The sequence below is a fragment of the Falco cherrug genome, chromosome 13 (genome assembly GCF_023634085.1).
Source record: "Falco cherrug isolate bFalChe1 chromosome 13, bFalChe1.pri, whole genome shotgun sequence".
In the NCBI taxonomy this organism is placed as follows: domain Eukaryota; kingdom Metazoa; phylum Chordata; class Aves; order Falconiformes; family Falconidae; genus Falco; species Falco cherrug.
Window position 1 is genome coordinate 29,919,651 of NC_073709.1, and position 27,415 is coordinate 29,947,065.

The 27,415-nt window shown below is 45.3% G+C and overlaps 1 protein-coding gene and 1 long non-coding RNA gene across 6 annotated transcripts in view; one reads left to right on the forward strand and one right to left on the reverse strand.

The window, feature by feature from the left end:
- The window catches only part of LOC114014392 (uncharacterized), an 18,661-nt gene extending 8,860 nt beyond the window's left edge, over nucleotides 1–9,801 (reverse strand). Inside the window, exons 1-2 of one of the 4 annotated variants that reach the window (XR_008734898.1) lie at nucleotides 9,443–9,801; nucleotides 3,945–7,333 (exon numbers count right to left, since the gene is read on the reverse strand). This is a non-coding gene — a long non-coding RNA (uncharacterized LOC114014392). The remainder of the gene's footprint in view (nucleotides 1–3,944; nucleotides 7,334–9,442) is intronic. The other 3 variants (XR_008734899.1, XR_003557849.2, XR_003557850.2) reach the window with 3 other exon arrangements.
- A 532-nt stretch (nucleotides 9,802–10,333) lies between these two features.
- The window catches only part of COQ8A (coenzyme Q8A), a 46,147-nt gene continuing 29,065 nt past the window's right edge, over nucleotides 10,334–27,415 (forward strand). The window contains exons 1-4 of one of the 2 annotated variants that reach the window (XM_055725385.1): nucleotides 10,334–10,476; nucleotides 22,487–22,681; nucleotides 24,951–25,361; nucleotides 26,641–26,707. In XM_055725385.1, coding sequence (XP_055581360.1) covers nucleotides 22,505–22,681; nucleotides 24,951–25,361; nucleotides 26,641–26,707 — 655 coding nt within the window. In that variant the 5' untranslated portion in view covers nucleotides 10,334–10,476; nucleotides 22,487–22,504. Of the gene's footprint in view, nucleotides 10,477–19,215; nucleotides 19,339–22,486; nucleotides 22,682–24,950; nucleotides 25,362–26,640; nucleotides 26,708–27,415 lie in introns of those variants that run through there. The other variant, XM_005433998.4, reaches the window with a different exon arrangement.

Consider the following 27,415-nt stretch of genomic DNA (forward strand, 5'->3'; position numbering starts at 1 on the left):
TGCATCCCTCATCGAATTTATCCTTGCTTCCCCTGCCCCCAGTAAGGCAGAGTGATGTGCGCTGTTGCCGTCCTACAAATGGGAAACAGAACAAGAGTAAGAGAGTAAACGCTGGGTTTAAGTTGGTTACGTAAGAAAGATCTGCCCACATCAGATCAGGGCATCAAAAATGATCACATAAGTCACTATAATTTCTTCTTCCCTTTGCTGCAGGTTTGCTATCACCCATCTTTTCCCACTCTCAATTCAAGACGTTTACCCTGAGCACTCAAGGAGTTAAGTGAATATGAACTGTTGTCTTCTCCTTCGTGCAACAAATGTTTGACAGGTGCTCAAGAACACAATTTGGGAGGTGTCAATGCTCGGCTCTATTTGTGGCTTAGTATTAGAAAGATATAAATAAACAGAGACTTTGAAGTGGAACTAGCTAAACTCCTTGATATAGAAACCTGAGACAGGTATGGGGCCAAGTAGTTGGAATGGAAGTTTTCCAAAACTGGGAAGTGTTCGAGTCCTATCAAATGCAGCCTGAGCTAAGTGATGGCTCCCAAGGCCAACTCAGGATTAGGTCTGCACAGAAATAAATGCTGTGAAGCCTGGCACCCCTGAACTGCCTTGCAGGGCCTGAAGAATCAGAAGGGGGCAGAGCAGGAAAAGCTTCAGTCCTATTTCCCCCTATATCACTGGTTTCTATGACTTCAGGGGGACCTTGCTCACCCCGGTATAAAATGTGAGTAACTCCACAGCTAACCTGCATTTAAGCAGACTAGGAACAGCGTAAACAGTAAAAGCAAGCGTGGAAAACTGATCCAACCTTTTAACTTATGCCATGCCTTCCTCAATCTTTACAAAGCTAAATATAAGCAATTACAATTCTCCCTGACTTGGCAGAGCTGCATCTATTTAAGAAAGAATCTGAGCCTTCCTTCAAAACTGGTGTAAGACAAGCAAGATCCCTGGAGCTGAAGGTAGGTATTCAGGATTATTTTTGACGTTACCTATTCACCGCTTTGATGTACCAACAGATAGTAGCAATAAAATGCCAGTAGCATTTACAGAGTTATTCCAACAGGAGTGTCTTACCCTTTCATAATGCTGGAAAAGACATGTCCACTCTGTAAGCCCCTATCAAATACAGCCTTTTGTGATATTCTGGGAAGTTCAAATTTGAGCTATTTTTGTTCTCTTAATATTGTGGTAATAGTTAGTCTTCCCGAGTGTTTTGTGCAGGTTTCAAGAGGCACGAAAACGAACTTTCTTCTCTAGTAAGGAAAAAAAATAAATATCTGATTTCTGACCCTATGTGATTTGGGTGGACAAGCTAAGAACTGAAATGGCAAACACACTGAACAATTGCGGACAACTCATCATGCAGCCATTTCACATTCCAGGTTGTGCTGAAAACTAATGGGGAATAGAAATCCAGCAGATGTCTTTGGCTATAGAGGCTCTGAGCTGTGGCTGGTCAGGCTAGGGAAGAATACAAGGCCAGAAAAAAACAAAACACACTTGAGGCATGGGTTAGGCTTAGAAAAGAGGAGGGAGGTGCTGGCTTCTCTAACCAGGCATGTTCAGTGCAGCTATAGCTTGAAAGACTTAAACAGGATGGGAAAATGTAGGCTAGCAGGGGACATGAGGCAATACCAAAGCCACTTAGCATGCAAAGGGTTAGGTCACCTTCTTTGTTACTGGTGTGTGTGTGTGTGTGCATGCTTTTTAGTGCTGTCATGAAATAGGAGTGCTGCAGCAGAGAACAGTGAGAAGGTCTGTCTTCCAGGAAAGGAACCACGTTTCCTATGGTTTGAATGTAGGCCACCAGTTAAACTGAAGTGACAGTTCGTTGAAGTCTGTGGAGTGGATGGCACAGGATGTAGTCACTGTCCAGGCTTCATCATTAGATCCTGTCTCTAGTGGGACTGCTGAAGAAAAGGGGCATCTTTGTGCTCCCACCTTGGGCTCCTCCAGGCTAGAAATCTTCTCAGAAGCATCTGGGAGTTGATGGGAGAGTGAACCTGCACTGCTGGTTCTTGGCACCGCTGTGCCTGAAGGCGAGCTCTTTTCCCTGTGCACAGCTACAGAGCGTGTCGAAATTACTCTGCTGCACATCTACTGAGGCTTTGCAAGCACTTATTTAGGCATCGGCCTTCAAGAGCACGACAGAGCAGAACAATGCCATTAGCCCTGTTTTATAGATAGGAGTTGAATAATTTGCTCAGGGTCAAACGAAGAGCTTAATCTGGATGTCTGGCCCATCTCTTGATCAGTCATTCCTTCCAGAGGCTTGTATTAACAGCTGGCGTCTCCCTCTTAGCTGCACTCAGATACGTGTCAGTCAGGATGTTCTGCCACCAGTCAATGTTTCTCTTCAGGTATGTGGATACAGATAGAGTTACTAGAGGACAGATTACGTGGTCCTTTGCAACTGACCTCAAGAACTGGATCAATAGCCACAGCAAAGCAGAAAATGGGTCAGTCAGCATCCAAAGGTAGCAACAATTCTGCTTTCTCCCTAGACTGACTGCTGGAAGTAAATAGTTGGGACTAGCTGTGTATCATCTTCAGGCAAGCGGATGGATCAGTTTGTCCATTTGCCACACAGGCACTCAGAAAAAACCCTGCAGCTTTCCCGGTCTCCTTCCCACACCTTGCTGTCCTTTGGAACAGGGAGGGAAGATGCCAGGAAGCCAGAACAAGGACTGGCTCTTAAGGCAGTGAAAGAAAACATGGTGTCTTGGGGATAGTTCCAGGCTGGGGCAAGGTGGCTCGCTGCTCTCCAGCTATGCGAGACATGGCAATGCTGTGCCAAAATCTGGGAGCAATGGCTGAATTTGGCAGCACACTTCACCATTAGCCAGCAGAGCAACCTGTGATGACTGGTGTTAATTCTTAGTTCCAGTAAAGTGTTCAGAAATAGCCTTATTTCTCTGGCTCCATCCCACCTTCCCATTTAAGACAACTCTGCACAAACTGTTCCGGATAACCCTTCTGTCCTTTGCAAAAGGCTTTTTAGAGTGGCTAAATGCAAAGGACTTGCTTCTGTTTGCCTAGCTTCAAAATTAATTTGCCATGTTTACTCAGGGGGTGAATGGCTTTGCTAGTTATCTGTAAAGTGAATCCTGGCTGGAAGCTACAAAGAACTGAGCCTTTCTACTATGCCTGTGCAGGATTGATTGAGGTACATGTAATCAATCAGGTGGCAAGACAGGAGGACAAAGCACTCACCAAACTATGCAAGCAAATGCAATTTACAATGAGCAGAAACAACTGATCTGTCTAGCCCAGAGATAAGGAAGAATTACAGACAGAATAACGTTTAACCAAGTCTCACTGATCTGGGGAGAAACAGAAATACTGTGTTCTTGAGGTACACAGCTGCTGATCAGAGAGACTGCTGCAACTTCAGACTCTTCAACTCCGTATCATCCAAAATGACTTTGCTCGATACCCATAAAAATCACTGTTGTGCAACAGAATTTGAACAGATGAGCATGATATTGTGAATGTTTTACTACATTATTTGCTAAGGTGGCAGGGGCAAGGTGCCTGTCCTTGCCTTACACTGTCCTACACAGAAGCCAAAGACAAGGACTGGTATCACTTTCTTCCATTTAGTGCTTCTATCTGCAGCCTCTCCACCTGGCACTATCCTTCTATCAATGTACTCCACCCCCATGGGCTTGTCTCCAATTTTCCAAAGTGCTTGGTACCCACTTGGGACCCATGTGGCAAAGTCTGGAGAGAGCAGTGGGTGGCATGAGTGACAGCCAAACGTGGCGTGGTGGCATATGCGTGGTGTGCTGCACAACTTTTACTGGCAATCATCTGTCAGTGATGAACACATTTGTAGCCTGGGCTTGCTGTGGCTTGTTACCACCTCATCTAGAGAGCAACACCTAGTTTTGCTTTCTTTCATAACTTAAAGAGAAAAAAATCTGTGTACTTACATGTAAACTTCCAGTTCGTAAGAATGCATTTGCAATGCTTCTTTTCCCCCGGCTGGAGAGAAAATCATGTCATCCAGCCCACTGAGCATGTGTATGTGGAGGGCAGGAGCAAACCCAGGTGAAAGACAAGGAGGCTGTGATCTGCCTCACATCACTGAGAGGAGAAATCCAGGTGAATACCATCTAAAACGCCTGAAGAGTAGATTTGCTACCTTTTCTCCAAATAATTATTAGAGAGAACCCCAGCACCGGTGGGCCTGCACCCACCTCCTATTAGAGTTCAGTCCTGTACGGTCGGTGCCCTTGAGCTATATAGCACAAGCCACAAACACCCTGGGCCACAGCCACTGCAGTCTGTTCTGGATAAATAGCAGGAGACAAGAAATGCTAGAGTCTTCAGCTTTGCTACCAATGCTGTCCTCCCAGGTCTCTTGCTCTCTTCCTCGGAGACCCACAGAGATAATAGATCACCTCTGTGGTTCGACACCCTTCACCCTTCCTCCCCCAAAGCAGCCCCTCTCTTGGTGACACAGTATGGGCAAGTGGTGTGAGCAGGGGCACGGAGAGGCACCTGTCAAGGAAACTTTCTCAGCGAGGCAAAACACAGGGGGCAAAGGGAAGGTTTTTGTGTTTTCTCCCCACTCTTCTTCTTCAATTAGGCAGCCCTTCAGCGTTCCTCTCCCCTCCACAGAACCAAACAGCAACCTCTGCCCACCTCCTTGCAGCCAGGGGGCTCGGGGCCCTCCAGCAGCCCCACGGGCATTCCCTGCCCTCTCCAGCTGTGTGGAGGAAAGCTGCTTCCCGAGAGGTCCAGAAGGAAAACTGGGGCGGAAATTGTGAAATACCTGTCCTGTTCCCTGCACTATGTCTTCCTCTTGGACAGAAAACATGAATCTCGAGAACTGCCACACTGTCTCCTTCTGACAGCACTAAATCATCTTAAAAATAAAGTGCTCACTGGCTAGCTGAAATGGACCCTTGTCTCTGTCTCTTTGCAGTGAGGGGAGAGAGAAAGGAAGGACAAGTGCAAAGAATGCCAGAGTGCTTTGGGATGAAAATACACAGTTCAGGAATCAGAGCAGTCCTAAGCATTACAAAAATAGCTCATCATTTGGATCCTATGATGATACTGGATGTGCATCTACCACTGACTGAGTCAGAGAGATCTCATTTCTTTACAAGGCTGTTGCTCTCATTCTTGGCCATAAAGCCATGTAAATAACGTATGGTACAAAGAGCGTCACTGAAACCTGTCAAGGTTTTGAAATACCTACAAGTTAGCTACTAAAACCAAGCCACCTGTCCAATGACTTCTACTTGAGCTGTTCCAGTACATCATCCCTATATTATTATAATATGCTGATGGAACACCATAAATATACATAGTCAGATAAGACATTCCTCCTGCCCGAAAGAAATTTCCCTCTAAAGAAGGTGACTGAACACAAGACAAACCCCCTCAAGAGGTAGCTTATCTGATCCTCAGCAGTCGCTTGGAGAAGGAAGAGTGAGGGAAACATTTCCAGAGCAGCTTTTGCTTTGTGGTTAGCTGTGCGAACGCAGGAGAAGGATGGTGACGTATATTTTATTGTGGTTGGAGAAACAGCTTGAGCCTGTCCTATGCAAGAGGATTTTTGAGTGTTCTCTGAATAGCCTGAATACTTGTCAACCTAATCACAATACCAATAGCTGCTTAATTGAGACTCCATTAACTCTTTTTCTGCAGGTTAGTTGTTTGCCTACTAATTTCCTGTTGCAATGGAGCCCTTCTTACTGCAGAACCCAAAGATCATTCCAGGCTCTGGTTTTCTAACTTTTTTTTGTTTGCAGAAGTTTAGTCACTCTGGCCCGTTCCTCTCCATGTTCCTCTCTGGGAATGTGGCCCACTTTGTACAAGGCTTTAAAGAAGCCAGCTTTCACCAGGTTCTTCAAAGCAGTCAGCATCAGAACTGGCAAAGCTTTTCTTGGGTGTTCCTTGGCACCCTGTAAGTGGTGAGCTGCTAGGTGGTAAGCAAACAGACTCCTCTCAGAAAACAGCAAACAGGAGGAAGGAAAGCAACCCCACCCAAAGGCTGATCGCAACCTTGCTGGAAGTCACAGTCAAAGAGCCCTGGACTCACTCTTCCCAGCGCCATTCTTGCTGCTTCTACCCCAGACCCACAGCAGAGCTGTTTATGCACCTCATGAAATTGCATCATTAAGCCCTTCGTTATATAAGTATCAACAGGCAATACAAGGTGAAGAGATGATGGCATGGCTAAAGCATCTGCTGTGGAGTCAGGACTTCCAGCTGCTACATCAAGCTCTCCCACTGACCTTGGCTAAGGTACTAGCCTCTCTCTGACTTGTAGTATCAGGATATTTGGAGAATTAAATACTTTTCAACAAATCATTTTAATAGCAGTAGACAGAGGGGCTCTGGGGAAGCGTGAGTCATTATTAGTCATAATTTAAATTTATTATAATTTCCATTACATTTATATATTACATATATTATGAGGATAGATATATCATTATGGTATTTATATTGAAATTCACATTATTATAATAAAAATTATCAACTTTATTTGATTTAATAGAAGACTGATTTATATGATCCTCATAGGTGTAAAATTCTTGCTAGAAATGTTCATTTTTCTGGATAAGGCAGCAAGTATGTTGAAATTTGACTGAATAAAACACTCCTGAACAAGATGCAAGAAATAAATCACAGTTGTGCCAAAGATGTGTTGTGACTGGTTCCTTAATCATGTTCACTTCTTGTTCTTACAGGTAAACAAGAGACTCCTCAAAATCTGGCAACTTGCTTTCTTGCAGGACTGCTCTGGCTTGCTCTGTAAATTCAGATCTGCATTGCACAGATCTGCAAAAGCATGCAGGCATGTAGCACAATAATTATATGACATCTAGACACAGGTAAAAAACCTTTAACCTGCAACAACCTCATTCTGCTGTCACATCATACTGGAGGCGCTAAGGCATCAATGGATGCCAATGTTTAGGTTTTTACATAGAGGTTTCTTCTCTACCCTGCTTGGAAGGGCTTTATCTGGCAAGAGTTTGCACAGCACATTTAGCAGATTGCTCCTACACAAACTCTGATGGTTGATTCATGGCATGGATGAAGCAGGTGTCACTGCTGTTTTACCTACAATCCTTTGGTGGAGGGCACAAAACCAGAAAGGGGCAGCCTGGGCTGATCCCCACAGGATTCGCGTCCATGTCTCCTGCCTCTGAACTAGGCATGGTTTGCACAGGGCCAGACTCTAAATTTGGAAGTCTGGGATTTGGAAGGGAGGGATGAGTGCTCCATTCTCATTTCCTCTTGCTGAGCTTTCCCATTGTGTAGAGCATAATAATAAATAGTAATAAGAAGAACACAAATAACGCTGGAGAGAGGAGAAAGCAAGAGCATGCATAATGATTAGGGTCCCAATGTGAAGGCGGAGTGCTGCGAGTGCCCTAAGTCTTCACTAGCAGAGAGGGAACCTGAATTTGGACCTCCCAAAGCCCATGGGAACTGCTAACTGTGAGGCTGTCACATAAACCATCAATACCCTTTCCAAAGGAAAAGATGACTCCCTGGTATATTTTTGAAGTACAGCACTTTACCCCTTCTTTTTCTCCCAGGGTTCAGGGCTGTAAATCTCATAATCGGTAGCACTAAACCAAGCCCAAATACTGATAGTATTTTTTCTCTTACCATTTTTCTCTGGTTTTACAGGGAGGTCTTGCATGGCTTTTGCCATCGAACAATTCTGCCAGTGCTTTAGATACACAATGTTTGACTTTTTATTTAGGATTGTGGACACAGTTAGGCAACCATCCCCACAAAAGCTAGCCTCTGGATTCTGGACTGTGAGTTCTGGGTGTCCTGCCCCTATTCCCCTCAAGAACTAAGCAGTAACAATAAAGGACATAAAGTATCTGCTCGCAGCAGCTTCAGTCCAGCTTTCAGTCCTACCTCTTTACACCCCAACCTGGGTGGGAAAAAAGACGCTTCTCTCTTTTTTTAGTAGAAAGAACTAGCCTTGCACTCAAGTTCATGGGGTCTTTTAAGGCTGCAGAAAGCCTGACAACAGGAGGTGTGATGCAAATTGAACAGCAGCGGCAGAAATATCCAATGGTTTACCACATGGGAATAAAGGGAACCAGCCAGGCCTGTCTCTGCTAGATGGGGAGAGCTTTATCCTGTGCTTGTTCTGCCTACATCTCAAACTATGACGGTGTGCTCATGCAGAAACCCATGCAGTTCTCCGTGCTCAGCACAGTGAGTAAGACAGTATTTCACAATTAACACCGAGCTGACGCCAGCGGAGTGATGTTACACAGAAACTTAGAACTGAAATCCAAATTCATTATGGAAGTAGATAAAAGGGTGTCCTTAGAAAAGACATCCAAAACGTATCTCTGCCCAGATGAGGGTAAAGGTGATCTTTCCTTTAGATAAAATAGCGTGGAATTAACCACAAATAGCACAGTTAATTCGTATGCATTTCTGGAGGTGTCAGTATTGAAATAAAGAAAAACAGGCATTTTTTGGACAAAACTTGCCGAGGCTGTTATCTTACTGCAGCCAGGTTTTTGCATCATCTAACACATCCAGTCTCCATCCCATTCTCAGACATGGAAGTGTCATGTTTGGCCTTTCCATTTCAGATACCTGGTGTCTATGCACAGCCTGTGCATAAAGGAATTAAGCCAATAACGTGTCTTCCCCAAGGAATTGGTTTTTTAACCTTTCAGGTTTAAATCTAGCCTTTCTAGTACTGACTTAGGCTTGTTTCCAATTGGATAATGTCTGGCTGAGGAGTTTTGCTAAATGTATTTGTAGCTGACTGTTCAGTGCCTAGCAGAGACCTCCTTACGGCTTACCTGGGGAGCTAAGTGGGGCTTGGGTGGGAAGCATATCTTTTTACTTTTTAAGAAAGGACATGAAGGAATATATGTCATATTTGAACAGTATTTTGTGTGTTCATAAATACCAGCCAAATAATCTTAGGTATGAGCAGCTGGAGATAAGGGATATAATTATCCCTCTCTACAGAGGGGGGCAAGTCTGGCACTAGCAGGTTGGCAGGAATATTCACCAAAGGGTTGTGTTAAACCCCTGTACACACTTACAGCAGACCATTCATCCAGTTTCCCTCTTCACAGATCAACTGCACCCGCAGCTCCTACTGACTTTGATATAGGTCCTTCGGTGTGGATTTATGAGCTTAATTCAAGCTACCAGTTAGCTGAAAAGGCTGGCCGAAGCAAGCAATTGAGAGTGCTGAAGTTAAAGCTCGGGGCTGTTTGTTGGTCACTGCTCTAAGTTACACTTCAGCTAGAAGGGAATTACAAGTCCTGTTTATTTTAACAAGAAATGAACAATTTAATCTCCAAACCTCATCTAAATATACTTCTGCACTAATGCAGCCATGTGGTAAATGCACCATAAAGAATGTATTGTTATTTTTCAGCCAGGAAAGCTGCTGACAGGGACAGACGCCTACCCGAACATCCAGAAAAGCACAGAGCTAGCTGTTACTGTTGGCTGCTTACAGCATCCATGAATTACAGCTGGAATCAACCTGTAGGAAACAACGCGTTGTTTTTATTTCCAACGCGTGTGTGAGCATGCAATGGAGCATGCCATTTCCAGCCCAGGCGTGAGCGGTACCGATGGGCGATGTTAAGCCCATGCTTTGAAAAATCACACTGGCACCCACGTACAAAGGCTTCTCGGACACGGAGCTCCGCAACGTGGAGCTGCTCCCCATGGCTGAGCTGTCGCCGGGGGCCTGCTCGGGACAGGGCACGGAGGCGGCACAGGGCCGTCCCCTGAGGGCTGCCCGAGCAGGGGCACCCCGCTCCGCCCTGGGCCCTCCTGAGGCGCGGGGCTGCGGGCGCTGCCGGCCCCCGGCCTTTCCCGCCGAGGCACCGGCCAGGCCAGGCACCGACGGCCCCCACCCGCCAGAGCAGCCCCTCACAGCACGGAGGGAGCCGGGCCGCCGCTGACAGGAGGCGGCGGGGAGAGGGCTGCCGCCCGCCCGCCCCCTACCCACGCGATGGCGGCGGCGCCCCCGCTCCGCGCACAGCCCAGCCCCCCCGCAGCACACGCACCTCACGCCTCGCCTCGCCCCCCCGCCCAGCGGCTGCCGCCGCCGCACGGACCTCACGGGCCTCACGTCCTCCTGCTGCAGCCACCGCGCGCGCCGGCCCGGCCACTCCCCGACCCCCATTGGCCGGCGCTTGGCTCGAGCCCTCCTGCCATTGGCGGGGGCGCGGGGTGCACGGGCTCGGCACGCTCCTCGGCGGCGGTTCCGCCGCTGTGCGGGGCGGGGCCTGGCGGGGGCGCCAATGGGAGCGCGGCGGGGGCGGGGCGCGAGGCAGGGCCTCGGCTGGGGGCGGCCGGGGCGGTAAACAAGAGCGCGGGCCCAGGCGGCGGGCGCGCTGAGGAGAGCAGCGGAGCGGAGGGCGCGGAGCTGGGCCGGGCCGGGCGAGGCGGTGGCCGCGGGGCTGTGCGGAGCCGGGCGCGCAGGCCGGGGTACGGGCAGCGGCCGCCGCTGCGGAGGGGAAGGGGCAGGGGCTGCCGGGTGCGCGATGGCGAGGTGCGGGAGGTGGGCGGCGCTGCCGCGGGGAGGACGCCCGTCCCCGGCGCAGAGAGGGGGCCCGGCCCAGGGGTCGCTCTGGTGGGGCGGGGGACGGGTGCGCGGTCCGGCAGGCGATGGCGGTGGGGTGCCGGCGGCCGCCCGAGCTCCGGAGCGGGCCAGAAGCTAGTGCTGCGGCCTCCTCTGCGCCCTTGGCGGGGCAGCGCCTGGGGGAGGCCGCGGCGGGGGGCCGGCCCGCGGGTGACTGAGCGGTGTGGGACGCGTCCCCCGACGTGCGTGGTGACCCCTCTGGGCCTTGCGCAGCGGCGGGGCCGGCAGGCGCTCTGCCCCCGGGGCCCTGCCGGTGCCTGGCGGCCTCTGCCGCAGCGGGGGCACCGTGCCCGGGACAGCGGCGCCGGCGGCTCTGGCTGCTCGGCCGCAGGGGCTCGGCTCCAGCCGAGGGCAAAGCGCGGCTCCTGCCGCGCTCAGTGGGGCGTGCGGCCCGCCGCGGGCAGCGCCCATGGACACGGCCTCGCCCGGTGCCGTGCGCGGGCTGCCCGGGGCTGAGCTCCCTTCTCCCGGCCGCCGGGGCCGCTGTGTGCGGCCGGGTGAAGGTGGGCATGCGGGCAGTGTGTGGATGTTTGGGGTCTGCTTGTGGGATGGGGCGGGGAGGATAAACGGTGAGGCTCTGCTAAGGCACCTCAGAAAATAATCTTCCTTTTCACAAAAGTCTGTGTAACAAAGTGAACAGGAATGAATGGGGAGATAGTTCTAAGCAGGCACTGAACAAACTGCTTATAAATAATTGCAGATATAAAAATTTGGCTTGTTTCATGTTGCTTTCATAGTTACTGACCATTCTCATTTTTGCAGACCTGTATCTTGTCATTAACACTACTTCTGATAGCCTGCATGTCCCACCCAGCAGGAGTATGGGTGGGGATCTTCTCTTCAGCGTTCCTTCCGTGCAATGAAAATCCCAACTTTTCTGTTAGTGTTATGAAAAATAAAGAAGTTAGAAAGCAAATCTTGATAAAAATGAAGCAAACTTTTTATTTTTTTAAAGTCTAGGCAAAGAAAAATGTGTGAGGAAGTAGAAGATGCTTCTTTCAATAACCTGAAGTTTTGTTTTACTAAAAAGAATTAACCTACAACTTCTGGACTCCATGTCCCAAGTTGCTTGTCTTTAGTTTGCTTCACTGAACTGGGGTGTATTTGTTGAGGGGTATGCAAGATAATGCTTAGCACTGGGAGCAGGAGGATACTGGCCAAAGTTTATAGTAGCTCAGTAGAAGACTTCTGAAGGGGTTCAGAAACTGCTCAAAGGTAAAGGCAAAAAGCAGGCCGGTATTTAAACAGACTGTTGGTGGTCTTGCATTTCTGTGCCACGTGAGAAGAACTTGTCTGTCTTTTGATATATCATCAGAAGGCAAAGCATAGCTGTAGTTTGTGTGCTTACCAGTCTGTTTGCTCTTAGAGCAGGAGGCTTCTCTATTTTGTGAATGCTTTTCCTTTGCTGTTAGCAGTGACCTTGGTGACCTTGAATAAGATATCCTTAGAATAAACAGTTGTATGTTGTCCAGCCTTGCTCAAGGGAGGGGACGGGAAAATAAGTGACCTGCTGTGCATTGACAGTGTCTCCCTTTTAAAAATATGGAGGTGTGATAAGTAGAAGAAAAGGTCAGAAATGTGGAGGATTCCCTTACGTGTTTACTGCCTGGGTGTTGATCACCTTGTTTCATCGCTGTCAAGGAGAATTCTGCACTATGCAATGCAGCTATGGTTATTTCATTTGTGATATTTAGCACAGGTTAATAATAGCTCATATTGCATCCTTGCAGCACGAACAGAACTTTTTTTGGCTTCTAGTCCTCCACTAGTCCTTTTACAGGCAAGTAGTGGTCTGTTGTTTCACACCCTGTTTGTCGGGCTGTTATTTTTCTAGAAACTGAGATGGATGAGGGACAGTGGCTGAATTCCTGAGGTTTTTTTATTTCACTCAAGTTAAACTGGCTGATTACCTACAGAGAGAAATAAAAAGCTCTGTAACCAAAGACTGGTTTGGTTTTCATGTGTCTGTGGGTTTTTTTATTGTTTAACAAGGATGCTGTGGGTGGCACGTGTCTTGTGTTCTCTTACCTTGTATGTCAGTGTGCATGGTATAACTTGCTTGGTCCAGCTGGCTTGCTAAGTGCACTTGGCTTGATTCATGAATAAGTATTTCTCTTATTCCTTAAATCTGTTCGTACTGATGGGTGAACAGTCCAGCTTAGGATGGAGGTAGTGAGTCTGGAGCAGTATTTAGGTATCTCCTGTGTGTATGTAGGTCTCCTGGTTTTCTTCCTCTAAAGCTGTTTAAGAAGGGAGTCTGAATGATGAAGCTTTTTGGCTTATTGAGCTGTGTATTCTGGGGCAGAACATCTTTAGAAGAGTAGCTTCTCTCTCAGCTCGTTTTAGAAAAGTGCTTAAAGTGCTGCCTGTTCTGAGTGTGTGCTTTCCTTCAGTACTTGAAGAAGAATAAGCTATTTGTATATGGAGCCAAATGCAGGCTAACCATAAAGCACAGTAGTTTGAGGGAGGGGGTTAAGTCGGTGTCTGCTTTCCCACCCAGCAGTGAAAGCTCATTTTATTGACGTACCTATCTTTAGATTCAAAGATGCTCTACATTTTTTTCAGATGCCACTTGTTTTTCTCCCCTTCCCTATCTGCCTGCTCCCCTGTTGCCCTCCCAATAGATGGCAAAATTAATCTAAGCTGGTGACAAAGACCAAGATGTAACAGGATACGCAAGTTTTGCCCTGTCCTTGCGCAGTTGTGTTATTACACTTTGTTGGCTTCTTGTTTTGTTAGTCAGTAGAGGTGTAGGACTAAATGCAGCATGTTAGATTCCCAGTTACTCAGTATATTAAGTGTTCCATGTGCTTCCTGCGCATGGCGTTGGCTTCTAGAAACTCTACAGATCTGTATGTCTGCTTAACAAGTCTGCACACCTGTACGGAGTTAAACCATAGGTGGGCTTTTTCCCTGGAAACTACATAAGGCTGTGTCGTCTTAAAGGTTAAGTAGATTCTTTATGTAGAGACATGAGGAAAGATGATCTGCTTGTGGTCTAGGTGGTCCTAGTGCTGTTTTGTGTTGTGCAGGTGATAGCTTCCACTTACAGAGAGTTTTCCTACTGTGTTTATTTTGCTTCTGCACTTTGTCCTGGTTTTCTGTGTAGATTAGTTCTTGAAGTAGCCCCTTTCATTGCTGTTCACATCTCCTTTCTAACCAGTGGCACACCTTGGTTTTTTTCTGGATGTGCTGAACAAATGTACTATAAAAGGACTTGACGTAGTATTCTGAAATGTTACAGCTCTTCTGCTATCTGAATTGTGCCATTTGGGAGTACTGAATTCTCATCTTGGTTTGATACCGTCACTCATCAAGAGAGTAATTGGGACTATGAAAGAGGTAGAAGGGAGAATGACTAGGCAGTAAGCTGCAAGTGGATTGACTGTGAGTCTTTCTTTTAGAGAACTCCTCTCAAATTGGTAAGCCTAGAATTTTATATTGCATAGCAAAGCTTTGTGGAGCATGGTCATTCAGAAGTTGCTCTGGGAGGTTTGGGATTTTCAAAGGCACCTATATAAGTTGCTTATGACTTCAGCTCTTCTAATTTGGAAAAGCAGTATGTTTGTTCTATACTACATAGAATATGATTTCATAAAACCTGTACAGAGAGCATAAATAATAGTAGATTACAGATTCCGTATCAGGTATGAGAGCTTGCGGATTAGGTTTAGTAATAAGTTATGAGAAATACAGAGCTCATTACTCTTATTTACCCTAGTGTCAAAAATACCTATGTGTAGTGAGTAGGGACTGACACATAACTTCTTGGAGGACTGTGGCAGAGCTGTAATGCAGGAGCTGTAGGTTTTGATAGATGATGCTCCCCTTTAGCACAGAGATCAATTTGTCTTGGAGTAGTCTTTTTTTCTTTTTCCTTTTTTTTTTTTTTGCCTATGGTCCTGTTCTTGCATCCTATTTTTCCTCTTCTTACAAGGACATTGTGGCGCAGCCAGAAAAAAAAGGCTTCTAGAGCTAGGATGCTGGTATTTAAGGGGGCTATGAATAGACTAGGATGTGCTGTAAATTACTAAATTTGAACTTAACCCTAGCTTCCAGGGCAAGGTTGAAAGCCATGGGATCTGTGTAGACATGTATACCCACAGAATCAATAGCAGGAGACTGGTATCTGACCTGCTGTGCACGATGATAACAGAAGGGTTATGCTTGCCCTCTGAGCAGAGGATGAGTGTATGCCACCTGGAGAGATGTGCATGGGGTGCCTCTCACTAACTTTGTAACAGTGACTCAAGACATATGTGCATGGTTCTGTCTTTGTGTAGAGAAAGGATAATAAGCAAAATGTCTTCTTACACCTGAGGAGGACACATGTGCAGTACAGTTACAGGTGTGTCTAGTTTTCCAGAGGCTTATAATTAGAAAGGTTCTGACTAGAACCCATTGCTGGTGTGGCATTTCATCATTTAGATTTAGCTGTTAAAAACACACTGTTAAGGTGTTCAGCAAACTGGCTATAAATCCTTGTTTCTTTCTGCTCTGTAGGAGTGGATGTTTAAAGGACACTTAGGTATAGGCTGTGTGCTGTAAGGATCAGGGTGCTCTGGAGAGAGCTGTGATTCTTTTCCCAACACCATCATGGACATGGGGTGTATTTTTGGGAAGATTAATTGCTCTCTTCCCTCTAGAGTAGAGAACTTTGATATCAGTCCCATTTCTTTACCTTCTTAAGATCTGTGAGTGAAGAGCTATGTGTTTAAATGCAAGAGGAAGAGCTGCTGTTTTTCTCAAGAATTTTGCCCTAAGTAATGGTGTATTTGAGTCTCAAGGAATGTGACCTTCTTTGTGAAGCATGGCTTTTTATTGGTTTCCAATTCCTAAATTGGACTCGGTGTGCTTTCAGAAAGTTAAAACTTCCAATAAAAACAGTTACAACATAACAGTGTATGCTAAAAAAAACAACCCACCCTGCCACCAACCCCAAAATTAACTACAAACTGATAAGCTCCCTCATTTGTAATTTGTATTCTAGTTCAGAGCATGAGACCAGGGGGCAGCTTTGCTGGTTCCTGGCAGGGAGCTCAGTGCTGTGGAGCTGTGCATCAGGCAGGGAGCTGAGCTTTGGTGGTCTCTTCTGCTGTAATTGGTGAAGTGACTCTGTGAAAGCCTAGAGCTGCCCTGCAAACCCATGGGGAGATGTTTGTAATGTTTAGTTTTTGTTTGAAGCTCAACGTTTGGGTTTAATCAGTGCAGAGCTTTAGTGTAACCTTTGTATAAATAACTGCTGGTTAGAGTTGTTCCACATGGACGTGGAGGATTTGTCTTTTAAAGTGATGGTGTATGCTAACACTGACGGGGATGACTTGGAACTAGTGAAATATGCTGTTGTGTAAACTTGCCTTAAACACAAATAAAGGTGTAAATTCACCTTGTGGTAATTCGGTTTCTTAAGTATATGCTTCAGATATTGCATCTGCCCAATCTCGTATTAATCTATGTGCTTTCTGGTCATGCTCTGTTTTGATTTTAATATACTGTTGTCCTTGTTGCTGGATGAAAGATTCACATGCATGGGGAAGTAACTTTAGTCACAGAATTTATCAGTTATTCATGTGATTAAAGCTACACTTGTGCCTGCAGCTTTTGAGCCATGTAGAGGTTGCAGTGCCATGGCTTTTTCTAAGCACTGCTCAATGCATAAATAGAAAATACCCCTCATTTTTTCCATGTCCTCTTATTTTCTCCCTTTCTTCTTGGTAACAGATAATGCAAAGATAGGATGTTAGGTATGAATACAACTCCACATTGAAATACTGGCCTAATGGCCCAAATCTTTTTGCACTGCAAGTGAGTTAAATGAAACTTTTATTGGTCCCCTGACTGAAAATATGTAATTTGCAGGAACAGGCTCAGAACTCATTCTTGGGGAAGAGCGACTGGTAGCAGCCTCAAAATCACAGCGATTGAGTTGGCTCTACCCCAGTGTAATGGGAAACAACGTGCGCCCGGGACAATTTAATAGTGTATTGTGTCAAGGCATATCAGCAGAAGTAGCCTGTAATGAGGGAGTGCGCTCTCCCACTAGGATCTTAATTGCGAGTGAATTATTTCTAGATCTATGGCCAGGATAGAAAGGGACTCTGTTAATTCCAGGCACGTGGGCTGTGACTATGCTTTCGCATGTCTCCAGACGTTATCCGGAAAGAAGTAAATAGAGCCATCAGTCCAGAGCATTCACTTTGCATTGATGTATCTGTGCCTAAAATAAAGCAGACCGTGCTAACTTTTAAAGCGTCCAAGCATTTTTTTCACTCTTATATTGTTTGTCAAGCCATTTATGGGGAAAATGTTCGTACTGGGTTTTGAACTAGCTGTCATTTGCCAAAAATGACTGCTAAGCCTTCTGAATTTTGGTGTAAAGATGTATTTGTCTGCCAAGCAGCCCACTTTTATCAGTCCTTGCACTGCTATTATAATGATTAGAGAGTAAACAAGTTCTGCCTGCCCTTCAAAGTTGTTTGTTTTAAATGGCATTGGCAGGCTGCTGTGTGAAAGGGTAGATTTAAAGGAGCTTTCGCAGACTTGATGAATTCAGTTTAAGGAGGCTTGAGTCGCCCACGGGGCAGGACTCAAACATAGCAGTCCTTCGTTCTGTTGGAGGTCAGATCTTTAAAGAGTTCTTTTGGAGCTGCAGTGTGTGAGAGATTTGGGGAGGGGGAAGAATGAAGGATAAGCAAGGTAGATCTTCAGTTCAATGTGAAGGATGATGGCAGTTTTGTCCTGTTGAAACGCAGTGTGTTCTGTGCCCTGCATGGTTAAAACTTGGGTCAGCTGCAACCCGAGGAATCTAGCTAATCAAAATATGTCTAGGCAGGGGCCTGGGAATCTGGTATCAAAGGAACTGGTGGGGAGGTGTGTGATGGAACTGAAAAAGGCCATGAGTGAAAGGATCACATGAAATGGTTGGTATGGCAACACGCACAGAAAGAAATGGAAAAATCTGTAAAAGACCAGTTACAGCTTGATGAATAATACTTATTTTGAAGTTTGTTCTGTGGCCATAAACCAGCAGTAGACTAATATGCCAAGCACCTGGTCATCTGTATCTTGTTATTGGAGTTTATTATTTTTATTTCATACTGTTGCCACAATTGCTCTGATGGTGTGGGTGGCTATAACACTGATTCCAGGGTTATAGTCCTTGTTAAGATTCAACTAAGATAACAGCCTTTGTGATAATGAATAGTAGCAAGAGGAGGGGACGGTATAGAGATAGCTTCCTTTGGCAGCATGGTATTTAATTATCTGCCTTACTACCTCTCCAGCCTAATATTTTTCTATTTTTGACTCTTTTATTTAAAAGAAAAGGTGGGGGTAAAAAAGGCAGCTAAAACTTCTGCAGACCTCGGAGGGGGAGTATGGGCTACTGTAAAACTGTTAGGGTTTTGGTGGGGTTTGTTTGGTTGGGAGGTTGTGGTGTGAGGTCTGGGTTGGTTTTTTGTCTGTTTTTTCAATTACTCAACAGCAAATGAGCTGCTTTCTTGGGTGGATGTTGATGGTAGAAGTAATTTCCTTACATTGGAAGAGGCTGTGTTGTCATGTGCAGAAAACTTTCAGGTAAATTTATGGTGTATTCCTGTATGATTAGAAGTCTCCTTGTGTTTAAACTTGGTCTGTCCTATGTATGTCCTATGTATATATGTCCTATATATGTGTGTGTATATACACGTATGTATGAGTAAGGTTTTTGACTGTACAAGTATCTAGAAAAAACTACTTGGAGTCAGAAGCTGGTCTCTGTGTCTGTAGAACACGTTAGCGTGTGGAAAAGGGGAATGAATGGAATGTTTTGAAAACAGTGCAAGTATAAGAATTTATCTGTTGCCTTTTGTAAGGCTTTGCATTTCTGTTATTGGTCTCTGATACACTGAGTATCTCACTAGACTTGGTTAAATCTTCAGTCCAGTAGTCTGGCATGTTGAATAAGGGAGGAAACGTGCTGCAGTTAGTCACTAGAGGACAGTGGCTTGTGAGGCAGGTGTTAATTATGCATAGGAGCATCCCAGGCATTGATGTAGTTTTGTCATTACGACAGGGTTCAAAATCTGGTGCAGTGTCAGGAGCTGGTTTACCTACTGGTGTGACATCTAACCTGTACAAGTGCCTCTGCCTGCTGCATGAACCTTGTCTGGTGTCTGAGGATGACTTGACTCTGGCCTTCTCGTGCTAGGAGGTGTGGGTGTTTTCCAGAGACTTGTTCAACTGTGAGAAGTTTACTAAGGAAAAACCGTGACCCTGCCTATTCTTGGAAAACAGCTTACGATTGACACTTGTCACCCCTCTTCAATCCAGGTTAGCAGGTACTCTGGCAGCTTGCGTAGACGTGACCGACTTGTCCATATTCCGTGCTGGTGGTGCTCTACTTTGCTAGTGCTAGATAACAAGTCCTCAGGAGACAAGTCAAATGCGGTATAGACTTTGTACACCTGGACCAATTCTGTTTGAAACCACTCCTTAATCTGCTTTCGATAGTTTGCTTACACTGTTTATGTATTGATTTAGTAGTGGTATGAATAGAACTTGCCGGGGGTGGAAGGAGGAGGGGGGAAGTCCCTTGCCTGCTGTTTGCACTGGATATTAACACAAACATATTGCTGGGGATACGTACCAGTCTTCTCGGAAATGTCTTTCAGTTTTCATGTCTTTTGGCCTTGCTTGTGCTTACTGCTTCTTCACTGAAGAAGAAAAAGGTATTTTTTCTAATTCTTGGTGATTTATGTATAGTCTTTTCCCTTTTTGATTATTTAGCATGTGTTTTCTTCCATACTTCCCCCTTCTGGTTGTGATAACCTCATTAGTCTCTGCTTTCTGTGTCCTTCCCAGGATAATTAACCAACATGTCTTGCCAAACATGGTCTACAAAAAGTAGATAACTTGGTATTTTTTCCATTTGAGGGAAATGCATCTGGTAGCACTTCAGTTCTCATAGAACTTATTAGCTCCCGCTTCTGAAAATACGTTCCTCTTTCTGAGCCTTTATTTCTTGGTAACTCCCTTTGGGTTTGACCTCTGAAGTCATTATTGAGCCATGCCTTGCCTTTGTGCTTCTACTGGGGTTTCTATTTGGGTCTCTGAGCTACCTGCAAAGAATCTAAGTGATTGTTGAAAACAGCAAGTCAGTTGCCTGCAGGCTGGTATTTCCTACAGGTAGGAAAGGAGGTCTGTGTTGCAGCAGGGTGCTGGGATAAACAGCCTGTTACAGTAGCCTGTCCTTTGGCAGCGCTGCATAGCAGCATCTTGCTGATGCTTCTGAGCTAACGAAGAACTTGCTAGGTGGTTATAACTGCTGTGCAGAGGAACATGGTGGAGGTAGCCTGCAAGTCAGAAGGATATTGGTAACAATGTGCCCAGTGCTGTGTTTTATAGCCAAACTTGTGAAGTGCAGTTGGGCCTCTTTGTTTGTTGATATATTTAGCAATGGAGGGTTGAGTGCGCATTGTGCAATGTGTATTTTCCATTTGTGGTTGCATTAACTTCCCTGAAATTTTGTTGGAAGATTTATTTTTTTTTTAAATGCACATTTAGTGTATCAACTGTCACTTCAAGATAAGCCCTTCAGCAGTTTTTGGGTGAGAGGAGGATATGGTTTTAGTATCACTGGTTAGAAAGAATCCTTGTTAAAAGTGGATGTCTTTGTGTGTGTTGTCCAGGTCTACACTGATCTATATTGCATTACCTCTTGTTGCCCTTCGAGGGAGGGAGGGAGTGAACTTTTTGCATTCAGGCTTTCCTGTGCTTCTAATACTTGTGACTATAAAAGCACTTATTTCTTAGTAGTGGCAACCTTTGAACAGTCATTTCGGCAAGGACAGTACTGCGGTGCTGGCTGGTTTCTTTGCCTGGCTCTGAACTGCAGGGACTGCCCGCAAATACTTTGAGCGAGATCCATGTGGAAATTTCCAGTGTGAAGATGTCAGGGAAAAAACCACCTCCTGTTGGTAGAGTACATTTCCTTACTTGACGGGCAGCTTTCAACTTTAAAAGTGCATTGTACAACGTTAAAACCAACCCTAGTGATTCAACTCTGGAGAGATTCAGGAGTAATGCTTGCTACCAGTCTGGAACATATGGATAGGTCTTGTAAAGACAATCACAGAATAATGACCTGGGTAGGCTTGATTTTTCTTTTTATAGCTAGCCCATTAAGTCCAGATTTGTTGTGAACACTTGATTGTCCTTCTACCGATGATACTTAAAGCATATAACATATACTTCCTGGCTACAGCAGTTGTTCCCGATTTTGATCACAGATTAACAGCTGTTGAACAAATACTCTGGTAATGTTCTGGGGTTTACCCTGTATTTGCATAATAGTACATTTCTGAAATTCAGCTGTAATAATGACACAGCGTGTCCTGTGTGAGTGCAGCAGAACTGTGCACTTATGCAGAAACTTAGCTATAGCAGGCCATGCTTCTCCTGCGTGGCTGAGATAGCAGACATGTTTGTGAGACAGGCTTTGTGTTTCCCAAGAAGGTAACTGGATCCACTTGCTTGTGATCTGTGGCAGGGCATGATGCTGTGTGCACTGTTGACTCAGGATCACTTGTACCGCTTCAGTGTTTAATGTTTATGGTTGTAATGCATATGTGAGTGTTGACAGGTTATCTTCTAGAAATGAATTGGTACCTGTGTACCTACCTACCTGGGAAGTAGCTTAAATATGTGGCCTTAGACTAGTGTTTGGTACCTATCGCAGTCAGAATATTTTTTTTTTCCTGCAAATCATTACAGAGAAAGCTATAAGGTTGAACTTCAGGCAGCATCTTGTGCCAACTGCGTGCTTCTGTCTTCAGTGTCAGCGATGGTGGGAGGACGTGCCTCTGAGCCAGCTCTGGCACTGTGACCCTGGCTGTGCTTGAAAGATGTGGGAGATGAGTGAAATAAGCAGGTGAAAATCTCACTTGCAAAGTGGCTTTGGCACCCTGGCCACTCCTGGTTTTCTTTTACATGAACCACAGTGATGTAGGCGAGCCGGTGTCCTGAGCCTCAGCTTTGGTTCTAGGCTGAGACACAGGGGTCAATGGAACTTGTTTTTCCCAGACGTGCTCTGTCCTGCATCCGACAGCACTCAGTTTGTCTTTGAAGATGCTGAAATTGCACAGACTATTATGAATCTGGGATGGAGTGCTTCGTGAACAGGGAGGGGGGACCGAGTCAAAAATTTATCGCTGTAGTGCAGTACTTTGCAAATGCTGTGGTAGATGGGTGTTCTGAGTGTACTTAAGTTTCCAATTAGAAGTAGCAGAGTGAGCTACAAGTTGGGGACTGAGCAGACTACCCTTCAAGGACAGACAAAGCTTACTCATTGGTGTGGGGTGAAGAAATTTGGCTACGTAAAATGAGCAGGCATAACTCCAGGAGGGAATGGAATGTGACAGTTGTCAGTGCACTTTGTCCATGCTATCAGGCCCTGAGAATATGTTTCAGGGCTGGATAATAATTAAAGGTCAAATGCTAATGCTATCAATCCTTCTTAAACATCTGGAAGCAATGAAGGCCATCTTTGCGGTGTTACTGACATTTACCTGTCTTTGCTTCCCCTGGTCAATGGTAACTTGAACGTTTGCATGCAGTCCTGGAATGTTACCCTAACTCATGAACAGTCATAAGGAGAGTTTTTGCTTTGTCTGGTAAGGTCAGCTAACTAGCTGTCATTCAAGCTGGCCTGTGTGCTATCTGAGCTGCAAAGTTCCCATGGTGGCTGGTTGCCAAAGCAGAAACAGATTGTCTGAGATATGCCACTGGCTCTTAGGTGTCTTGAAACTGGTTGCGAGCTTGTTCCTTGACCTCTTGCCTCTTTTCCCTGTCCTCCCCTCCTTCTTTTTCATCTTGCAGCACGGAAGGACATCAGTCATGGCGGGCGATGCCATCATGGTCATGCGAGGCTTGACAAAGCTTAGTAAAGCAGTCCTAGAAACCCAAGCAGGACAGCTTCGGCAGGTGCTCCTTGGGGGTGATGCCATTACCATTGCAAGGACTCTCCAGGCCACTGCTGAAGAACAGTTCAGTTCTGCCTTGGGGAAAATGCAGGTAAGCAAAGCTTTTTGTGCATAGTCTAGTCTGATGTTTTGCTTTTCCTCCAGGTACTTTTTGGCTTTGTTGGGAGATTGGCTAGGAACTTGCATCATAAACTAGAACCTAGCTGTCAAGTGCTGGATCGGTAATACAGATGTTGCAATGCTCTGGGGATTCTCCAGGATTTCTTGTGCTGTGCAGTAGTGTTTGGATGGGAATGGGAGGCGAGTGTTACTGCAGAGTGTTTCTGTTTCCATTACTGAGTGTTCAAGACATGCTGAAAATGAAAAGTGCTTTGTTCATCTCGTCAAAGGCCAAGCTCTTGCTAAGACTGGCCAGAGCTTTGTTATTTGAAGTCTTCTCTTAAAGTTCAGTCATTGATTGCCTCTCCTTTAACTAAGTGAATGAGCTCTTTTAGAGTGAATTGGGTTTATCTCAGTGCTGCTTCCCTTCTTGACAAAACTGGTGCATGCGGTATTTTTCAGATTGGCTCAGGGTCAGATGTTTGCATGTTCATCACTTATAGCACAGGCTGGGTTTTCAGGACTGACTTTCAAATGAAGAACGTAAAGAAAGCCAGATATTTTTTTTTTTTTAGGCAGCAGCTTCTGTCACCAGACATGGGGATGAATATATAAGAGCTTAACATTTGCTGTGTTTGCCATCTCTTGAAAACATGGTGCTTATCTGAGGAAAGGAACTCCTCTTAATCAAAAATGATCATCCTTTAGAAATACAGTGTAGCTCAGATCATAATTATTGGAGCAGAAACTAATGAGCGAAGTTTTGATGTTTTTTTATGCAATGAGCTTAGGCTATCATGGCAGTCTGTAGTTTCAGTCCTAGAATCTGCGCCTGTGTTTCCTTGGTTCTGTTTAAGCTTGATATAGAAATACACTAAGTGTTTTTGTTTATGGGGATAGTGCTTTATCTTGCCTTTGTCCTTCTGCATCCAGGGAGAGAGATGATGCTCTCTTTCTGTGCGTAAGAGAAGACCCCAAGCGCACCTGCACAGCACTTGCCCTGTGTTCTGTAAATGAGAAGCTGCTGCCAAAGTAGGGCTCAGTAAGAAATCTGCAGTCTGAAGCTGTTTTCTGTTTTGAAGAAAGGAAAGCTTTTATGTTATGTGACCATTTCTCTTGATCTATGGCAGGGTTTTGGCTGTCTGATGTGTTTTTTTTAGAATTTAAATGTGGAAGTAGAGAGGTAGCCTTACTTGAAATCATGGGTCAGTATTGTGGCGGTAGTCCCTGTCTATAAACAGATTTCTCCTCGCCCCCACTGTGATGTTGAGGTTCAGAATAGCATGAGACCTGCTGAATAACAGGAAAGACTATGTTCTGTGTTTTTCTGTAAGGAAGGGAAATGTAATTAGTGTTTAGGAAAGAGCCTAAAATATGCTGCCTGCTTGCCTGACCACAGCAGGATTTTAAATCCTGTTGATTAATAGTCATCAGTTCTTCCGTGGTATTGCTGCTGCTGCGATAGGTAACTAGAGTATGTCAAGTAACAAGTAAATAGGAGATAATGCTCTGCTTCTGACTTCTTATTTATTTTTTCCACTCTGAAAAGCAGTGGGAAATCTCTGGACATAGGGGGGCAGCTATTGCAGGTCAGGGCAGAACAGAAAAGACTGTCAGGAGAAGTTTGCCTTGAGTGTTGTGGTGTCTGCTGCTGCTATTCTGACATGAACCCTGACATAGTTTAGTGGTTGAATAATGAAATGTGCTTTGCAATTGGTAGTGTCGTGGCCATGGAAAGCTGAACTTATTTGGCCTATGAGCAGGTATCTGGTATTGCTTTGGGCTTGAAAGTGCTGACGTTGCATGATCGATCAGGGACAGGATGGGAGGGGAGGGACATGGTAGGGGTAAGAACTGAATATTATGAGGTTTAGCTTTTTTTTATCCTTCCAAAGTATATTTATGTGATTGTGTTCCCATCACCTGTTGTTTCTGAGCAGTGTATTGCTTCTAGTGAGCTCCGTATTTAGTGACCCTTCCTGGCAGTGTATGTAGAACAAGGTGCCCTCAGTTACGGGCGTTTGAGAAACTTAATGAATTTGTCCCATCAGTGGGGTTGAAAGACTGCCGATGATGCCAGGTGTCCTCAAGTGTCTCTTTCCTGGCTTTTCCTGTGGATGCCTGCAGTGCCAGAGTCTCTACAAATTACTTATTATGGAAACATGACAGCCTAGCTGCATGCCCATCTCTGAAGACCACGGGTGGGTAGTGAGCAGGTTTTTAAAGTTCTTCTCTTAAAGTATTTCTACTATTGTTTGCAGGAACTAGGCAAACAGCAGGAGAACTTAACTGATCTCAGTGAGGACTTTGGGAAAGACTATGACTTCTCAGCCCGAGAGCCATCAGATGCTCCAACGGACTTCTCCACTGCCCCTGGCAAGCCTCATGAACGTGGCAGTGAAGGCCCTGCTTACTCTTACACTACAAATGGACCTTTTAAAAGTGTTGGTGAGACTGGAGATTCTGGCATGGGTCAGAAGCCTTTCCCTCCCAGAATGGATGCAAGGCTATTTGGAGGCTTTAGGGACCCTGGAAATCCTTTTGCTGCTGCCTTTGGACAGAATAGGGCATTTCACCAAGACCATTCCTCTGTTAGTGGATTAACAGCTGAAGATATTGATAAAGCCAGACAGGCCAAAACAGGTTCAGAGCAGAAACCCTACAAACAGATGGTATGTTTTGGTTTGGTGGCTGTTTTTGTGTGGTGTGTGGGGTTTTTTGTTTGTTTGGGTTTTTTAATTAAGAATTCTTAGTACTATGGTTTCTGTACTGGGTTGTCCTTACCATCTCCTGTGTTTCTCTCATTTCTTCCTCTTCCGCTATTCCCTTTTGTGTAGGCAAGAGAGTGAAGTGCCAGTGCTTGTTAACCCTGATCTCTGTGATATTTATTCTGTCAATAGCTTTTTAGGCTCTCCTTTCACACCTGCCCCCTCTATAGGAGATATTCTAATGGGAGAGGATGTTTAAAAAAGCATAGGTAGGATATAGACTTCAGTTTTGTATTAACAGGACCTCTCCTTTCATTCACTGGACTGAGGACTCGATGTACTTACTGATACACGTTACAGTAATGAAGGGGCTGTATTTCATCCCAGTTTTTGGGGTGAAGTGTTGAGCAGTTGGGGACAGCTGTAGGCTACAAAGGTTTGAAGACTGACCTAAAGGGTCTGTCTTCTCCTCGTAGAGCACTGTTCCCTTTAGTTAGTTATTCTACTATGGCTGCGAAGAATGAATTGGACCTAAACTCCTTTCAGTGAAGGCTGTTGCTTCCTTTACTGTGTCTTGCAGTCCTTCTAGAGGTGGAGGGAATGTTGCCCTGAGCATTAGTTGATTGGTGAGTAGCATAGCTCACAATTGTTGCTTTAGTGCTTCATGCCCTTGTGTGAGACAGTGCAGAAAGCCCACAGCAGAATTCACAGCGGAGGTACTTGCCATCTGCTCTGACCTTCTGCCTCCTTCCCCAAACCTAGTATCAGATGCTCCTGTGGGTTCACTCATACAGGATATTGCTTTGATGAAACTGTATGCTTCTGCTGCTCCAGCTGTTTTGCGTGGGGGAATTATCTACAGGATAACCTGATAGCCTTCTGTGAGTTTTAATTCCATGTGTGGAAGGCAGTTTGGGTTGGCATTGCACTGCTTCTCTGAGTTCAAAATATAAGGGATGCTGAGGTGAAGGTAAAAATGAGTTTTCAAAACGGGGTTGTCAGCTCTTCTTTCCCACCCTTCTTCTCTACTCCTCTTAGTGTATGTTTCAGTTCCTGGTGTGTCTGTTCTAGAGTGTGTTCGCTTGAAAATCCCTCAACACGTATAAGACTTGGTGTTCAAGAAAAGCTTTCTGTGGCAGTGTTGTTAAAGTGCTTTCATGAATTTGCAGCTATCTGACCATATGCACAGTTCATTTGTGGATTTCTCTTTCTTCTTGTGTTCCTTTCCCTCTTTCTGCTGCAGCTCAGTGAGCAGGCCCGGGAGAGGAAGGTTCCTGTCACAAGAATCGGAAGGCTTGCCAACTTTGGAGGTCAGTTTGCACACCCCTATTTGCGAAGTCCCTATACTTGCACATACTGATTAATGGCTGGTATGACAGTGCTCCTGCTGAAGCAATAGTTGGTTCTATTTTCTAGTTAAGCTTGCTAATGGGAAAGTGCTTTCCCACAAACAGCTGCTTAGCTCAGAGCTTGATTTGGTCTTTTTCATTACAGTAATGGATCTCTGCCTTTGGTCAGTATGAAGTTATACTTTGAATCCTGTCTTCTGTCACTCTTATCGTACCTAACTGCTACTGTCATAGTATGGCAAAGAAAAAAGCTCCCCACCTAAACAGACCTCTCAGATCTGTTCAGCATGCTACCTGTAAACAAGAACTACAGAGCTGGCATGGGTTTTCATTTGTCTTAAGATGGCAGGCTAATATAGGCCTGGAGTGTATTTTTGTGTACCTGTTCTGAAAAGGAAAAAGTCACTCTTAAGAGTGTAGGGCAGATGATTTGGGAGTGCATAGTAGAACGTCCTATCCTTATGGTAACGCATACTGAGCTGTGCTGTTTTCATGAGAGGGAGAGAGTGAGGTGCAGATTGTTCTCCAGTCTGTACAAACACCCTGGCTCTGCATGTCTGGTTTCACTTTATTAAGGAAACTCTCCTAGTCCTTATAGTATGTTCTCACTATTGAGCATAAACAGCAGGAGTAGCTGTTATTTAAAATAATTTTTTCCAACCTTACCGT